Source organism: Molossus molossus, unplaced genomic scaffold, assembly GCF_014108415.1.
Source record: "Molossus molossus isolate mMolMol1 unplaced genomic scaffold, mMolMol1.p scaffold_m16_p_5, whole genome shotgun sequence".
NCBI lineage: Eukaryota > Metazoa > Chordata > Mammalia > Chiroptera > Molossidae > Molossus > Molossus molossus.
Window position 1 is genome coordinate 57,648,999 of NW_023425388.1, and position 19,699 is coordinate 57,668,697.

General features: G+C 37.8%; 1 protein-coding gene across 8 annotated transcripts in view; it reads right to left on the reverse strand.

The window, feature by feature from the left end:
• The window catches only part of ATP13A3 (ATPase 13A3), a 114,178-nt gene that overhangs the window by 11,703 nt on the left and 82,776 nt on the right, over window positions 1-19,699 (reverse strand). For all 8 annotated transcript variants that reach the window (XM_036242420.1, XM_036242421.1, XM_036242422.1 and 5 more), the window contains 2 exons: window positions 14,191-14,279; window positions 1,510-1,590 (listed from right to left, as the gene is read on the reverse strand). In XM_036242420.1, coding sequence (XP_036098313.1) covers window positions 1,510-1,590; window positions 14,191-14,279 — 170 coding nt within the window. The remainder of the gene's footprint in view (window positions 1-1,509; window positions 1,591-14,190; window positions 14,280-19,699) is intronic.

Below are 19,699 nucleotides of genomic sequence, written 5' to 3' on the forward strand. Positions count from 1 at the left end.
ATTAGTAAAAAAACATGATTTGATTTTTATGTAGAAATTTCAGTTAATATTGCAAAAGGACAAAGAATAACATGACTTTTATCACAAATATAAATCATCATAAAATTCTTGATACAATGGGACCTCTAAATTTTCCACAAAATATTACTTTTATATGAATAACTGGGTCTTTCCCATATTAAAATAATTCTTATAATCCAATATTTTCTTAACAATGAGTTGTTTCCATTGTATAAAATTAATTCTATATCTATATGTAGCTATATCTATATATGAGTATGATTACATCAGAGCAAATAGTTATTTAATTAAATTATGATTATTTAATTATTATAATTAAATAATTATTTTGATAGTGAGCAAGAATAACAAACTACAAGGGATTATGAAAGGATTCCCTAAAATATTCTGTGTTTTTTTTTAATTTATCTTAAACATTTGAGTGAAAAGATGAACTTATCCCATAGAAAAAGAAACACTTTAAAATACAATGCCTTGTATGGGCTTTGTATTGTCCATACAATAGCAAAAATTCATTCCACTGGACAACTTAAAAAGATTAGTACCAGTACCATAATATCCATGCTGCCAACGATGATCCAAATTTAAATACCAAGTCATCTTTTAGAAAGGTAACAAATTAAGCATAATTTCCAAGTCTAGAACTATTATCACTACATTTAACAAATTACCTAATTTTAATTTAAAATCATGCCTTTTAGAACCCTTAACTTAAAACCCTTAACTGTTATCTCTTTTATATATTGTTACTGTAGGAGTGAATAATAATAGTTCAGACAAAATTATACTATAAGTAGCAAATGAGAACCAGTAGCTTCTTTTATAGAAGCGGATCTAAAGGCAATCCTAATAGGAAAGTAATTGTACAATGTACAATGGATCAAAGAGTACTTAAGACCTGGGAACTTAAAAGCAAATTATCAAGGAGGAAATTCCAGTAATCAATGCTGAAATTGGGTAAATTCATAATGGACATTATTTTAGACTCTCAATAAACTCTATTAGTAATATTTCATAGAGAAAGCCCCCTCCCTTTTCTTCCTTAATTGGGAGATTTTACCATATATCACAGGACTCAGTGGTACCAGCCCACTGTGATGTCTTGGCCACCCAGTTTATAGGCCACCTGAGCACCAATCTCTACTCCCCACCACCCCCAGCTTGGTGGTGCCCTCTTTATTGATGTATCTCCTACCTTCCTCCAAACAATTCTGAGCATCAATCTTCTCTCCTTTCTATCAATCACTAATTTTTGTTATCTCATTGCTATTTTCTCCTATCTGTATGAGTGCAGCTAAGTAATATCTCTTAATATGATTACTACCAGTTAATGAAAAATGTCAAAGAAAAGGCTAAATAAATTTAACTAAAATAAAACTGAAACTTTGTGGGCTTCTATACTGCTACTTGTCCTCTTCCCCCATTACCATTAAATCACCAAGAATCCCAAAGCAGCAAGGTAGCCATTTGATGATCTGAAGTGCTTACCTCCACCATGACAGACACAAGGGCATTTACAAGAACAATGATGAGCATAGTTATACGCCACTGATAGGGTACACACACTATCTGTAAGACAAAAATGTTGAAGTTAAAATTATAGTATGTAATGTAAAATGTAAAATTATAGTACAGTATGATATTTATAGCATTATATTATAGCTTTAAAATTAATTGAATTCCTATTATGTACCAAGCATATTCACATAGAATACCTACTCAATCCTCAACAGTACTACAAGGTAAGATAGTATGTCCACTTTTCAGATGATAAAACTCAAAGTGTTAACAACTTAAGGCTAAAAAAATATTAAAGTGGCTGAGCTTTGAGTCAAATCCTCACATTCAATAGCCCATGCTCTACTAGACCATAAATTTCTAAGAAGTGCCTATTTTAAAAATAAAATTCTGGCCCTGGCCAGTTTGGCTCAGCGGTTGGAGCGCTGGCCTGCGGTACAGAGAGACCCGGGTTCGGTCCCCAGCCCTGGTTGGTCATGAGGGTGGCAGCCACTCGATGTGTCCCTTCACATCGATGTTTCTCTCTCTCTCTCTCTTCCTCTCTCTCCCTCCCGCTCTATCTGAACAAAAAATGGAAAAATGTCCTTGGGTGAGGATAAAAAATAAAAAAAATAAAATTCTGTCTTTACAATGAAGCAGATACTGATCTAATAATAAAGTATTTCTCAAAACTCTACACTGTTATAAAGGCAAGTGCATGAAAGAACTATAAAGATTAATTTAAGAAATACAATCGCCCTGGCCGGTTTGGCTCAGCGGTTAGAGCGTCAGCCTGCGGTCCTGAGAGACCCGGGTTCGGTTCCCGCTAAGGGCGTGTACCTCGGTTGCAGTTTGTCCCCGGCCCTGGTCAGTTGTGCGGGTGGCAACCACTCGATGTGTCCCTTCACATCGATGTTTCTCTCTCTCTGTTCCTCTCTCTCCCTCCCACTCTACCTGAACAAAAAATGGAAAAATGTCCTCGGGTGATGATAAAAAAAAAAAAAAAAAAAAAAAAGAAATACAATCTAAAAATAACAAAAAAGGATTAAAAAAAAAGAAATACAATCTGTGTTTTTACTTTAAAATCTATGATTAATTTCCAAGGCCTAAAAAAAAAATCTTATTCATCCTTTTAGTCAGCAAATATTCACTGAGTATCTAAGATACTGTGCTAGGTGCTGAGGAGTGATATGATCTAATATTTTAGAAAAACACCTATGACTCCAGCAAGAAGGTTTTGAGGGGTGAAGGCTGCTATAGTGATCCAGGCAAAAGATTATAGTAGCTTGAACTAGAGTGGTGGGCATCATGATAAGAAATATATATTTGGTCTCTGTCCCTGGTTCATGACTTAGCTCTTAAAACTCTTGTAATTTCCTGAGCAATGGAGGTGATAGGAGTGCCTTACACAGAGCTTCTACATCCCTTAGAATTTCCTGGGGATCAGGAATGGTTTTTGTTCTAATGAGGCTACTCTTGGTGGGCCCCTGGATAGCTTCAGGATGGGGGTGGTCACCAGAAAGACTAAGCCATGATTAGAAGCTTAAACCTTTCAGCTCCACTTCCTCATCCTCCAGGGAGGAAAGAGTAGGTGGAAATTGAGTTAATAACTGATCATGCCTAGTGATAAAGCCTCCATTAAAAAAATCTCTAAACTACAGGTTTTGGAGAGCTTCCAGGTTGGCCAACACATCCATGTGCTAGGAAGGTGGTGCATCCCAACTCCACAGGGACAGAAGCTCCTGTGCTCAGGACACTCCCAGAAGACTCCTGTCCATGTAACTCTTCACATTTATTATTATTTATTATTTATAATAAACTAATAAACTTAAGTGTTTCCCTAAGTTCTTAGAGCTGTTAAAGCAAATTATCAAACCTGAAAAGGGGGTTGTAGAAACCAATTTATAGCTGGTTGGTCAGAGTACAGGTGACAACCTGGGACTTACAACTGGTGTCTGAAGTTGTGGTATATTCTTGTGGGAATGACTGAGCCTTTAACCTATAGGGTTGGCACTAACTACAGGTAGTTAGTGTCAGAATTGAATTGCAAGATACCCAGTTGGTGTCCAGAGAGTTGGAGAATTGTTTGGTGTGGGAACAATCCCCAAACATTTGGTGTCAGAAATGTTATGAGTAGAGAAAACAAGTTTCCTTTTAGGTGACAAATGGGATTGGAGTAAAAAGAAAAACAAAGATTCAGAATAAGAAAATCAACAGACTGGCTACAGAAAGAAAAGGAACAGACAAGGACACATATACACTCTTCTGACTTGGGTAAATAGTGGTGCCAAGGAATGAAGTCAAAGTAGAGTTGAGGAAGAAAATGATGAGCTTAGTTATTAAAATGCTGAGTGAGGGAACTGATGAGTGAACCATGTAGACAATATTCAGTATGTCAGTGGAGTAGATATTCAGGTCTAAAGCTCAGTTGTGAGAGCTAGGCTAAGGGTAAAAAGTTGGGAGTCTTCATTACATAGATGACTTCACCCATAGATGGGTGAAGCCATGACTACAGATGACATCACTTAAATATACAGAGCAAGATCAGGGATAATTACAGAAATGTGAAGAACACAAAACATGTAAAGGACAAGCAGAATTTGAAACCACAATGGAGAATGAGAATGAGGAGTAACAGAAGTAGGGAAAAAATCACAAGAGAGCAAAACATCACAAAATTCCAGAGGGAATATCTCAGAATGATAGAGTCCAATAAGAATAAAAATAAAAAATTAATGGGACAAGTCCATTGGACTTTAGAAGAAGGCTATTAATTGCCTTAGCAGGACAGTTTCAGTAGACTGGTAGGTGTAGAATCCAGACTAGTTCATGAGTGTGTGGGAGATGAACTGAATTTTCGTAGCACTCTTTCAAGAAATAATTTGGCTGTGAAGCAGAAGACACATGTTGCAGGAGGGAAATGTGTGTTCTGTTTTGTTTTCTTCTTTTGCTTAAAGTGCTTATCTAAATCCATCAATGAAACATGGGGTAACACATACTCATACACTGCCGGTAAGATTATAAACTGTCAACCTTTTCCAAGTTCAATAACGCAGTATTTATAAAAGTTAAAATTCTAGATGCCCTTTGACCAAGCAATTCCACTTCTATATATTTAACCTCTAAGTATACATTTGTCCTTCTTAATGAAATGTGCAAATATTTGCAATACGGCATTTCTTATAATAGCAAAACACTGGAAACAACCTAAATACCCATTCAAAAGGATTAGTTAAATTATGGAAAAGTCCACGAAACGAAATACTCATTCCACAAAGCTCATATAACTTAGATACGTAAACCTCTCAATAACATACAACAAAGGAAAATTAAGTCTGATCTCACTCATGCAACCAGAAGCAGAATTTCTAAACAAAATCCTAGCAAACCAAATCCAGACAGTATAAAATAGAATGCACCATAATCAAACTGGGTTTATTAAATGCAGTGTTAGTTCAACATATGAATACCAATCAACTAATTCACCACATCTCTAGGGAGAACTGTGATCATTTTAGTAGCTGTAGAAAAAGCGTTAGGTAAAATTAATCATCTGTATATGGCAACAACACTATAGAAGGAAGCTTCCTCAACCTGATAGACATTATATGCCAGAAACCCAGCCAACAATGTGTCCAATGGTGAAATACTAGGAGTTAACCCTTTCAAGCCAGGGACAAGACAAGCATATCACTACCATTACAACCAACATTAATAAGGTTAATAGACATGAAAAAATATATACAAAGCGTAAGTACTGAACTCTCAGAAACAAAACATTTGTCATTATTTATAGATGATTATCTAAAATAGAAAAGCCCAGAGAATCTAAAAATTTTTAGAGTAAATTTTGAAAAGGCTGCTGGATATGACATGAATATACAAGTGTACTCTTTATGTCAGCATAAAAGAATTAGAAAGCCCTGGCCAGTTTGGCTCAGCAGTTGGAGTGTCAGCCTGCAGACCAGAAAGTCCCAGGTTTGGTTCCCGCTAGACGCTAGTGGCTAGAGGCATGTACCAAAAAAAAAAAAAAAAAAAAAAAAAGAAAATATAATTTTAAACAGATATTTATCAGAGGAACAAAAACAACAATATTCCAGAAATACATCTAACAAAAATTTGTATTAAAACTTTTTAGGAAGAAAACTGTCAGGCCTTATTCAAAGAAATACAAGAAGACCTAAAGAAATGGAAGGAAATATTGTTCATGGAAAGGGAGACTGAATTCTCCCTCAGATTTATTTATAAATCCAGTGTAATTGTAATAAAAATTCCAAGAGGGCTTTTCCTGATACCTGACAAGCTAAAATCTTAAATTTTATATGGAGGACTAAAGCTCAAGAGCAGCCAAAAGATTATGATAAACAACAATATGAGGTGAGGATAGGGTCCTGCCCAACCATATATCAAGATTTCTTACAACATCATAGTAATCTAGACAATGAGGTCATACATATGAAATGGTCATACATATGAAAAACTGAGATGACAGAGATATCACTGAAAGATCGGTGAGAAAGATGAGATTATGCAATGAATAATGCTGAAACAGCCCTGGCCACTTTTGCTCAGTGGTTAGAGCATTGGCCTGCGGACCAGAGTCCCGGGTTCAGTTCCCATTACACGTTATGTGCCTTGGTTGCAGTTTGTCCCTGGCCCTGGATGGGGTAGTGTGGGTGGCAATGAGTTGATGTGTGTTTCTCTCACATCGATGTTTCTCTCCCTCTTCCTCCTCTATCTGAAGATAAATGCAAAAATGTCCTTGGGTGAGGATAAAAAAAAATAATAATAATAATTCTGAAACAAACAGGTATTCGTGAGGAAAACAATGAAATTGAATGCTTATCTCAAAAGCTATAAATTAATTCCAAATGGATAAAAGACTATGAAAGAGGAATCTCTTTATGACCTTGAGAGAGACAAATCTGCCAAACTAAGACACAAAAATCACAGAATATGAAGAAAAAAAAATTATGCTGGACTACTGTAAAGTTATAAAACTGTTTTTTTGTTTCTTTTTATAAATCCTCACCTGAGGATACTTTTCCATTTTTCTTCAGATAGAGTGGGAAGGAAGGCAGGAGGGAAAAAGAGAAAGAGAGGAAGAGAGGGAGAAAGAGAGGAAAAAAGAGAGAGAGAGAAACATCAATGTGAGAGAGACACATCGATTGGTCGCCTCCCGCACGACCCCAACCACGGCCTGGAACTGAACCAAAACCAAGGCACATGCCCTTGACTGGAATTGACTCTTTGGTCCTCTGGCCAATGTTCTAACCACTGAGCCAAACTGGCCAGGGCTATAAAACTGTTTTAAAGAAAGATATTATAAACAAAAGGACAAGCTACAAACTGGAAAAAGTTATTTAGCACATATATACCAAATACATTAGGAACTCCTAAAAAGAAAAGACAACATCCTAAAAGAAAAAAATGGGCAGAGATTCCAAAACGGTGGTGCAGTGAATGGAAGCTACACAGACCATCTCCCAGGACCAAACTGGAATTACAACTAAAATAAAAACAAATCATTGGGAAAAAAACAACAACAGAAAAGCAGATTGCGAGGACCATATAACCAGGGACACTGAATTGATCCTAGTAGGACTGCGAAGACATGAGAGAGGGGCTGGGAGCCCGTGGACAGCAGCAGTCTTAGCTGTGAGCAGTGCCCTCGGGGTTAAAATCCCAAGCCCGCTCCACAGAGCAGAGGGCTGGGACAGACACTAAAATAGCCACAGCCACTCACCTTGGGCTCCAGCAGAGGGAGGGCAGACAGGACTGGAACTGTGTGGGAACACTCGGGATTTGGAGGGCATTCAAAGCTTTTGCTGAGCTGTGGCCATGCAGGACAGTGGCCATCTTACTCCTTCCCAGGGTTCTGGGGAGATTCAACCCCACCCAGGTGGGCCATTGAAATGAAAATTGAGGCTCATTAACAACCAGCATCCGCCCCATCCTCAGGAAATCCTCTTATGCAGAACACCTGAGGGAGTTTTTTCATTCAACTGAGAAACCAAGGCTCTTCAAGGAACCGGGATTAATACCTTCAGGCAAAAAGCTAGAGGATAACTGAACCACTCCTGGGCTTGCTAATCTACCCAGGAAAGTAAGACTTGACAGTGGTGTTAAACGTGGGTCCTACCACATTTATTGAAACCCAGTAGAGGGAGCCACAAACAGCAGAACACCAATACCCACAGGAAAAATTTGGCAGGCTCCAAAACCCACTGAGATAGCCAAAATGTTGATACAAAGAAACAAATCCCAAATGAAAGAACAAAAGACCTCTACCGAAGATTAGATAAATGAAATGGAGTTAAGTTATTAGAGGTAGAGTTCAGAGCCATGATCTTGAGGAAGCTCAATAGCATGAGTAAGGACATCAACACCATGAGTAAAGGCATAGAAACATTGAAAATCAACCAATTAAAAGTGAAAAACCACCAGGAAGAAATGAAGAATGACATAGGAGAAATAACACATTGGAAAAACTAAACAGCAGACTAGAGGAAGTTGGGGACCAGATGAGTGAATTAGAAGACAGGGTAGGAAAAACATCAACCAATCAGAAAACCAAAAGAGAAAAACAATTAAAAAACAGGAATACAGCTTAAGAGAACTGTGAGACAACAGGAAACATAATAATATTCGCATCATAGGAGTCCCTGAAGAAGAAGAAAATGAGCAACGGTTAGAGAATATATTTCAAGAAATAGTGACAGAAAACTTCCCTAATTTCATGAAGGAAAAAGGCATTCAAGTTCAAGAAGCACAGAGAGCCCCAAGTAAGAAGAACCCAAACAGGCCCACACCAAGACACATAATAATTAAAATGCCAAAAATTAAAGACAAAGAGAGAACCCTAAAGGCAGCAAGAGATAAGCAATAGGTTACTTACAAAGGAACACCCATAAGGCACTCAGCTTACTACTCAACAGAAACACTACAGGCCAGAAGGGAATGGAACAAAGTAATCAAGGTCATGAAAAACAAGGATCTGAATCCAAGACTAATCTATCCAGCAAGACTATCATTCAAAATAGAAGGTCAAATAATGAGCTTTCCAGACAAATAAAAAGAAAAAGGCTAAGGGAATACATTAGTACCAAACCATCACTGAAAGAAATGTTAAAAGGACTGATGTAATTAGTAGAAGAAATAGAAAGAAAAATATAACCACAATAAACAAAAATGGCAATAAATAAGTACATATCAATAACAACCATAAATGTACATGGATTGAACGTTCCAATCAAAAGACAGAGTACCTGATTGGCTAAGAAAGCATGACTCATATATATGTTGTTTACAAGAGACCCACCTCACAACAAAGAAGTCACATAGATTGAAAGTGAAGGGTGAAAACAAATCTTCCAAACCAAAGAAAAAGAAAAAGAAAAAAAAGCTGGAGTAGCAATACTCATATCTGATAAAATAGATTTCAAACTGGAGGCCATAACTAGAGACAAAGAAGGCCACTACATAACATGGAAAGGATCTAACCAACAGAAGGATATAACCTTGGTAAACATATATGCACCCAACACAGGAGCACCAAAATACATGAAAAAACTTCTGGAGGTCTTCAAAGGAGAAATCGACAGCAATACAATCATAGCAGGGGACCTAAAAACCTGACTGACATCACTAGATATATCCTCTAGACAAAAAATTAACAAGGAAACAGAGACTCTACATGAAGTACTAGACCAAATGGATTTAATAGATATCTAGAGAATTACACCCCAAACCTACAGAATTCACATTCTTCTCAAGTGCACCTGAGACATTCTCAAAGACAGACCACATGTTAGGACACAAACTAAGTCTCTACAAGTTCAAGAACACTGAAATCATATCAAGCATCTCCTCAGATCACAATGGCATGAAACTAGAAATCAATTACAACAAGAACACACAAAGACATTTAAACACATGGAGGCTATATAGCATGTTATTGAACAATAAATAGGTTACTGAGAAGATCAAGAAAGAGATTTGAAACTTCCTGGAAACCAATGAAAATGAACACACAACACAAAATCTATGGGATGCAGCTAATGTAGTTCTGAGGGAAGTTCATAGCACTACAGGCCTACCTCAAGAAACAAGAAAAATTTCTAATTGACTGTCTAACCTCACAACTTAAAGAACTAGAAAACAAACAAAAAGAAAACCCCACAGCAAGTAGAAGGAAGGAACTAGTAAAGATCAAAACAGAAATAAATGACATAGAAACCAAAAAAAACAATTCAAAGGATCAATGAAACAAAAAGCTGGTTTTTCGAAAAGATAAACAAGATCGATGGATCCTTAGCTAGACTCACCAAGAAACAAAGAGAGAGAACCCAAATCCATAAAATCAGAAGTGAAAGAGGAGAAGTAACAACTGACACCACAGAAATACACAGGATCGTTAACAACTACTATGAACAATTATAAGGCAACAAATTTGACAATCTAAGCCAAGTGGACAAATTTCTAGAAACACACAGTTTCCCAAAACTGGAACAGGAAAAGACAGAAAACTTGAACAGAACAATAACAACTAAGGAAATTCAAGATGTAATCAAACTCTCCCAGCACACAAAAGCCCAGGCCCGGATGGCTTCACAGGGGAGTTTTATCGAACATTCAAAGAGGAACTAACACCCATTCTCCTCAAACTATTTCAAAAAAATTCAAGAAGAAGGAAGACTTCCAAATTCGTTTTATGAGGCCAGCATAATTCGAATTCCAAAACCAGAAAAAGACACTACAAAGAAAGGAAACTACAGGCCAATATCTCTGATGAACATAGATGCCAAAATCCTGAACAAAATACTAGCAAGTCAGATCCAGCAATACATCAAAAAAATTTTCACCATGACCAAGTGGGATTCATCCCAGGGATGCAAGGCTGGTACAATATTCACAAATCAATAAATGTGATACACCACATAAACAAAATGAAAGATAAAAACCACATGATCATATCAATAGACCCCAAAAAAGCATTCAACAAAATCCAGCACCCATTTCTGATAAAAACGCTCAGCAATGTGGGAATAGAGATGTCATATCTCGACATAATAAAGGACATATATGAAAGACTTACAGCCAACATCATACTCAATGGGAAGAAACTAGAAGCAGTTCCCTTAGAACAGGAACAAGACAGGGATGTCCACTTTCACCACTCTTATTTAACATAGTACTGGAAGTTTTAGCCACAGAAATCAGACATGAAAAAAAAATAAGTGATCCAAATTGGAAAGGAGGAAGCAAAACTGTCATTATTCACAGATGACATGATATTATACCTAGAAAACCGTAAAGACTCCATCAAAAATCTACTAGACTTAAACAAATTTGGCAACGTACTACTGCTACACAAAATTAATGTCAAGAAATTGATAGCATTCTTATACACCGATGATGAACTCACAGAAAGAGAAACTGAAAATACAATCTCATTTACCATCGTGGCAAAAAATTAAGATACCTAGGAATAAACTTAACTAAAGAAGTAAAGGACCTATTTGCAGAAAACTACAGGACATTGAAAAAAGAAATAGAGGAAGACATGAAAAAGTGGAAGCACATACCTTGTTCATGGATTGGAAGAATTAACATCATTAAAATGTCCATACTACCCAAAGCAATCTATAGATTCAATGCTATCCCCATCAAAATACTAACAACATATTTCATGGAACTAGAACAAATACTTCAAAGGTTTATTTGGAACCAAAAAGACACCGAATAGCCACAGCAATTTGGAAAAAGAAGGACAAAGTAGATGGGTTCACAAACAATACTGGATATCAGGGTATACTATTAGGCTACTGTAATCAAAACAGCCTGGTACTGGCCCAAGAAAAGGCATATAGACCAGTGGAACAGAACAGAGAACCCAGAAGTTGACCCAAGACATTATGCTCAATTAATATTTGACAAAGGTGGCAAGGGCATACAATTAAGTAAAGACAGCCTCTTTAATAAATGGTGTTGGGAAAATTGGACAGCTACATGCAAAAAAAATGAAACTAGACCATCAACTTACACCATACACAAGAATAAACTCAAAATGAATAAAAGACTTAAATGTGACTCGTGAGTCCATAAAAATCCTAGAAGAAAATGTAGGCAACAAAATTTCAGACATCATAACCAACAGAATTTTCACTGATACATCACCTAAGGCAACAGAAGCAAATGAGAAAATGAACACATGGGACAACATCAAACTCAAAAGCTTCTGCACAGCAAAAGAAACAACCATCAAAATGGAAAGGGAACCCACTGTATTGGAGAGCATAACTGCCAATGATACATTAGATAAGGGGTTAATTTCAAAAATATATAGAGTACTCATACAATTCAACAAAAGGAAAAGAAAGAACCCAATTAAAAAATGGGCAGAGGAGCTGAACAGACACCTCTCCAAAGAGGACATACAAATGGCCAAGAGACATATGAAGAAATGTTCAACATCACTAATCATCAGAGAGATGCAAATTAAAACAACAATGAGTTGTCAGATGGCCGCCATCAACATATTACCAAACAGCAAGAGCTGGCGAGGGTATGGCGAAAAGGGGACTCTTGTGCACTGCTGGTGGGAATGCAGACTGGTGCAGCTACTATGGAAAACACTATGGTGTTACCTCAAAAATTAAAAATTGAATTGCCATTTGACCCAGTGATCCCACTTTTAGAAATATACCCTAGGAAGCCTGAAACATCAGTCAGAAAGAATATATGTACCCCCATGTCCTTAGCAGCACTATTTACAATAGCTAAGATCTGGAAACAGCCCAAGTGTCCATCAGTAGATGAATGGATAAAAAAGCTGTGGTACATATATACAATGGAGTACTGTGCAGCTATCAGAAAGAAAGATCTCTTATCCTTTGAGACAACATGGAGGGACCTGTAGAGTATTATCCTAAGCAAAACAAGCCAAGCAAAAAAAGACAAATATCACATGATCTCACTTATTTGTGGAATATAATGAACATAATAATCTGAGGAACAGGGTAGACCCAGAGACATGGAAGTAGGGTACAGACTGACAACCGTCGGTAGAGAGGGTAGGGGAGGAGGGAAGAGATAAACCACAGAACTTATATGCATATACGCATAACCGATGGACTTGGACAGCAAAGCTGGGGATAGGGTGGGGGGGATGGGGAGGAGGATGTCAATGGGGAAAAAAGGAGAATGATCTGTAACAAATTAATAAAAATTTTCAAAAAAGAAAAAAATGGGCAAAAAGCAGCATGAATAGGCAATTCACAAAGAAATTAAAGTTGCTAAAAAGAAATATGAGAAAGCTCAACCCCAATGGCAATTTAAAATTAATAATTTGCAAATTAAAATCATGATGACATAACATTTAACATACACTAGATGCTTTGGAAAATGACTTGGCACATTTGAAAGTTGAAGTGTACATGCTCAAATTTATACTGGAATAAATGAGAGGAATCCCATGGTATAGCAAGGTAGAGTGGATGGTAGTGGAAGTAGTATTTTATCACGGACATTGTTTAAAATTCCCAGCACATGGTGATATTTTAAAAGATGGACTTTTAGTGGGCTTAACTGCTGTTATTTCAATTCTCTACAGCAATACACCACCCTCTTATTTGTTCCTGGGATGTACCACCCCATCCCCACTCTTTGGTTCAGCATTTTTCTACTTCCTATACACTAAGAGTGCAAGAATGTTCATAACAGTCTGTTAATACAGGAAAATAAACAACTCAATTTATACTAACAAAGAATGGAAAAATGAATTACAGTATAATCCTATAGTGGAACACTACATAGCAGTGAAAATGAAAAGCATGTATCAGCATGGATGAGAAATAACACTGATTGTAAAAAACAAGTCATAGAAAAATAGACAGCAAGATACCATTTTCATAAAGTTCAAAAACAAACTATCTTTTATGACTTCATACTACATGACAAGTATATAATGAAAGCAAGACAATGAGGTAAAAAATTAGAATAGTGGTTCTCTCAGGGTGTTTGGACAAAGGCACACCATAGTGCCTCACTGGTGTTGGTAATGCTACCTTTTTTAGGTTTGATAATGGACTCATGAATGTTATTGTGTTACTACTATGCTTAACAAATTAAATATGTGTGCATATTCTTTTGTATAAAACAAGTATTTCATCATTCATAAAGTTTTTAATGAACAAAAGTATGGAGAATTCAATGGACAGTGAAGAAGTGGCAATGTGTGCAGAATACTCAAGAAGTATGTTGGTAAGGGACAGATAAATAACAAAATCAAAGTTTTCTTTATTTTTAAAGACCAAAGGACATTTGTTTATAGAAATACAGGAAATGGAATCAAAAGCAAACTGAAGAAACAGGGGGAAAAAATTGCAAGTAGAGTCAATGTAAACTGCTGGTTTAATTATGTTTTTATTCTTTATAGAGTATCTTTGGGTTAATATAACTATCTTAGGGATACTGAAAAAAATAAATGTAGACAGTTCACTCTCTTTCCCAAGTAACAAAAAAGTAGAGGGGTAAATTTTAAGTCATGAGAAGTCTCATTTGGCTGTGTAAATTTCATGTAATACTAATATGTCATTTTCTGTTACAGTCCCAGATACTATCACTCCTCAGACAACCAGTAATAAATGATGTGCTTAAATTAAGCCTTACCTGAAGAACCTGGTCAATAGAGGCAACTGGATGCAACATGATGAATAATATGAAAACATACAAAATAATCAGAGACAAAACAAAAAGATCTGAAAAAGAAAGAACAATTGAATTAGGAAGTTCCTTTATATAAAAAGGTATATAATGACAACTGCTACACTGTCAAGCCTGTTAATCCTAAATTTGGTTTTGAATACTGAATGCTGCTATTTAAGTTGATGAAGTATATAAAGTATGCTCTATTTTATTTTCTAGAGTATGATACATCATTCAGGACTAAAGGTTCGTTTATGTGATGTGAAAATAAAAAGCATTAAGAAAAAAAAAAGAGACCTTTATAGACATTTATTTGTATTTCTCCCAGATACACAGCTACTTTGTAAGATAATCCATAAACCAATCATAACTCACAAATAGGAGACTAGACTATATATATATGGCAAAATGAGATTATCATTTAAACATGTATGCAATGGCAATTATTGTTGATTATAAAATGCTGAATAACATTTATTCTCAGTATTAGGTATATTATAATCCTAAACAGAGGCATTCTAAGTTGAATGTAAGTATATTTCTGTTAAGTGAATTCCACTTTTTCATTGACTTTAATATTTCCACAGAAAATGTTAGCCAAAACCTAAAAACTGAGTTGATTTATTATGGTAAATGTGGGCTGCCCCTATGGCTTGCTGTGATAGCTAAAAACAGTAAAGCCCACCCTGCAGTACTTTGTATCACTTTCCCAACTCCAAATAAAAAATTCCTGCTTCTGGCCCTTTTGCTAACTATGTGCATTCATGCATGCATGTATACAAGCATACCCTTATATAATGAGCCATAAGAGAGGCTCAGAAATTTCCCAACTATACTCATAGCTCTCAACCGTTTTTACCTATTTTCTTTGGTCTGAATATTTATTTACAAGTTTCTACTTGAGGTCAGCTTCAAACTTAAACTTTACCAAGACCACATATAACCAAAACCTTATCATGAAGCCTTCAGATTGAATAAAGGAGTCAATATCCCATTTTATAGACCATAAATTGGGGGTGGGGGTATCTCAACACTTATTAAATGTGGGAGTCATATGTAAATATACACTTTATTATTATGTCAGTTCAAAATTACAGGACTTCCGGTCAAGATGGTGGCGTAGGTAAATGCGGTATCGAGTCCTCCCACAACCACATCAAAGTTACAACTAAACAGAACAACCATCATTCAAAACCACCTGAAATCAAGCTGAGTGTAAGTCCAACAACTACGGAATTAAAGCAGCAGCCACGTTGAAACTGGTAGGAGGGGCAGAGGTGGATGGGCTGGCCCTCACCCATGTGTGGCAGATAAAAATCAGTAGGGACACCTTGGTTGGAAGGTCCTCCCTGAGGACTGAGGTGTCCCCGTCCCACACCAGGCGCCCAGCTCAGGGTTCCAGTGCCAAGAAGAGAATCACCATAACTTCTGACTGGAAAAACCAGCGGGAACTGAGGCTGAGGTGGCTGGAGTCCCAGGTGGCTCCTCTTAAAGGGCCCGAGCACGGACTTATTCACATTCACACCCTCCAGGTTCCAGAGTGGGGAAGGCCGCTTGAAAGGCACCAGAGACATATGGGGAAGAACTGAGCTGTTTGGCATTGGAGCGAGGGCTGGAGAAGCGGCTTTCTCCTGGACAGACGTGCTTGCTATCAGAGGCCTTTGTTCCTTTAGTGAGCCCTTCCCGGGGGTGGCAGATGCCGCCATATCTGAGACTCCAGCAACCTAGCTCATACTGTTTTCCCGGCCCTGGTGATTCCCTGAGGCCCTGCTATTGCCAGTTGCTTTACCCCAGGATTGACCTGTTTCGATCCTGCTTCAGGTTTTCCTAAATTCTTTCAAACAAGAAGCATCTGGACTCAGCTAGTCCCATATCTCTCATTAAGTAATAACATAGAAACAAACACAGGGAGGCAGCCAAAATGAGGAGACAAAGAAACAGGTCCCAAATGAAAGAACAAAACAAAGCCACAGGAAAAGAACTAAGCAAAATGGAGATAAGCAACCTAACAGATGCAGAGTTCAAAACACTGCTTATAAGGATGCTTATAAGGATGCTCAATGAACTTAGTTAGAACCTCAATGAACTTAGTGAGGACTTCAAGAGCATAAAAACTGAGCAGTCAGAAATGAAGGATGCACAGTCAGAAATGAAAGCGGCACTAACTGAAATAAAGAATAATTTACAGATTCAATAGTAGAGTAGGTAAAGCCAAGAAGCAAACTATCGATTTGGAATATAAGGAAGCAAAACACACCCAATCAGAATAGAAAAAAGAAAAAAGAATCCAAAAAAATGAGGATAGTGTGAGGAGCCTTTGGGACAACTTCAAGCATGCCAACACCTGCATCTTGGGGGTGCCAGAAAGAGAAGAGAGAGAACCAGAAATCAAAAACCTATTTGAAAAATAATGACAGAAAACTTCCCTAACTTGGTGAAGGAAACAGACATACAAGTCCAGGAAGCACAGAGAGTCCCAAACAAGATGAACCCCAAGAGGCCCACACCAAGACACATCATCATCAAAATGCAAAAGGTTCAAGACAAAGAGAGAATCTTAAAAGCAGCAAGAGAAAAGCAGTCAGTTACCTACAAGGGAGTTCCCATAAGACTGTCAGCTGATTTCTCAAAAGAAACTTTGCAGGCCAGAGGGAGTGGCAAGAAATATTCAGAGTGATGAAAAGCAAGAACCTACAACCAAGATTACTCTATCCTGCAAAGCTGTCATTTAGAATCGATGGGCATACATAAAGAGTTTCCCAGACAAGGAAAAGCTAAAAGAGTTCATCACTACCAAACCATTATTATATGAAATGTTGAAAGGTCTTCTTGAAGAAAAAGATAAAAAATATGAACAAATAAAATGGCAGTGAATACATATCTATCGACAATTGAATCTACAAACAAAATGAACAGCAGGACAGATACATTCTCATAGATACAGAGAACATTTTGTTGGTTGCCAGATGGGAGAGGGGTAGGGGGAATGGGTGAAAAAGGTGAAGGAATTAAGAAGTACAGATAGGCCCTGGCCAGTTTGGCTCAGCAGTTGGAGTGTCAGCCTTAGACCAGAGAGTCCCGGGTTCGGTTCCCACTAGGGGCACATACCAAAAAAAAAAAGTACAAACTGGTTGTTAGACAGACAAACCTCAAAGGGAAGGGAGGGTGGGGTGGGAAGACATAAACGAAAGAACGTTTATGTATATATGCATAACCAAAGGAGACAGACAGTGTGGGGAAAGGCAGGAGGGGGGGCAGGAGTGGGGAGCAGGGGATCAATAGGGGAAAAATAAGGAACATCTGTAACACATTCAACAATACAGATAAAAAAAAATTACAGGCCGGTATTTATAGTTCTATAAAAACAACATGTTTTTTGAGGATTCCAAAATGGCGGCGGAGTGAACCAAAGCTACACACACTGACTCCCAGAACCAAACTGGAATTACAATTATAACACAGACAAATCGACGGGAAAAAGCAACAGAAAATCAGCTTGCGAGGACCATATAACCAGGGACACTGACTCGATCCTGGTAGGATTGTGGAGGTGCAAAACGGGGGCTGGGAGCCCACAGACAGCAGCAGCCTTAGCTGGGAACAGCGCCCTCGGGTTAAACTCCCAAGAGGCTCCACAGCGCAAAGGGCTGGGACAGAGGCTAAAATAGCCACAGCAACTCACCTTAGGCTCCGGCAGAGGGAAGGCAGACTGGACTGTAACTGTGTGGGGACACTCGGGATTTGGAGGGCACTCAGAGCTTTTGCTGAGTTGCTGCCACGCAGGACAGTGGCCATCTTGCTCCTTCCCAGGGCTCTGGGGAGAGGGAGCAGCCCCTCCCTCAGAGATCCACCCCCACCTGTGGTTCATTGAAATGCTAATTGAGGCTCATTAACAACCAGCATCTGCCCCACCCTCGGGAAATCTCCTTATGCTGAGCACCTGAGGGAGTTTTTCAATCACCTGACAACCCAAACCTCTTCAAGTAACCTCGACTGCTAGCCTCCAGGCAAAAAGCTAGAGGATAACAGTACCTTTCCTGGGCTAGCAACTTTAATCAGGAAAGCAAGACTTGACAGTGGTGTTTAATGTGGGTCCTCCCTCGCTCATCTAAACCCAGGAGAGGTAGCCACAAACAGCAGAACACCAATACCCACAGGGAAAACTTGACAGGCTCCAAAGCCCACTGTGATAGCCAAAATGGTGAAACACAGAAACAAAAGCCAAATGAAAGAACAAGAGACCTCCACCGAAGATGAGATCAATGTGAAGCAGTTAGGCAAGTTAACAGAGCTAGAATTCAGAGCCATGATCTTGAGGAAGCTCAACAGCATGAGTAAGGACATAGAGATGCTGAAAATTAACCAATTGGAAATTAAAAACCACCAAGAAGAGATCAAAAATGACATATCAGAAATGAAAAACACATTGGAAGGTCTAAATATCAGAGTAGAGGAAGCTGAGGACCAGATCACTGAGTTAGAAGACAGGGTAGAAAAAAATCAACCAATCAGAAAACCAAAAGAAAAAAAATGATTCAAAAACAGAAAGACTGCTTAAGAGAACTGTGGGACAACTGGAAACGTAATAATATTCGCAACGGTTAGAGAATATATTCAAAGCAATAGTGACAGAAAACTTCCCTAATTTGGTGAAGGAAGAAGGCATTCAAGTTCAAGAAGCAAAGAGAGCCCCAAGTAAGAAGAACCCTAACAGGCCCACACCAAGACACATAGTAATTAAAATGCCAAAAATTAAAGACAAAGAGAGAACCCTAAAGGCAGCAAGAGATAAGCAACAGGTTACCTACAAAGGAAACCCCATAAGGCTCTCAGCTGACTACTGAACAGAAACACTACAGGCCAGAAGGGAATGACACAAAGTAATCAATGTCATGAAAAAGAAGGATCTGAATCCAAGACTACTCTACCCAGCAAGGCTATCATTCAAAATAGAAGGTCAAATAAAGAGCTTCCCAGACAAAAAAAGGCTAAGGGAATACATTAGCACCAAACCAGCACTGCAAGAAATGTTAAGAGGACTACTGTAATTAGTAGAAGATATAGGAAGAAAAATATAACCACACTAAACAAAAATGGTAATAGACAACTACATATCAATAATCACCTTAAATGTAAATGGACTGAATGCTCTGATAAAAAGACACAGATAGCTGATTGGATAAGAAAGCATGACTCATCTATATGTTGTTTCAAGAGACCCACCTCACAACAAAAGACTCACATAGGTTGAAAGTGAAAGGATGGAAAAAAATTTTCCAAGCAAACGAAAAGCAAAAAAAGGCTGGGGTAGCCATACTCATATCTGATAAAATAGATTTCTAAATGAAGACCATAACTAGAGACAAAGAAGGCCACTACATACTATTGAAAGGATCTATCCAACAGGAAGATATAACCTTGATAAATATATATGCACCCAATATAGGAGCACCAAAATATATTAAAAATCTTC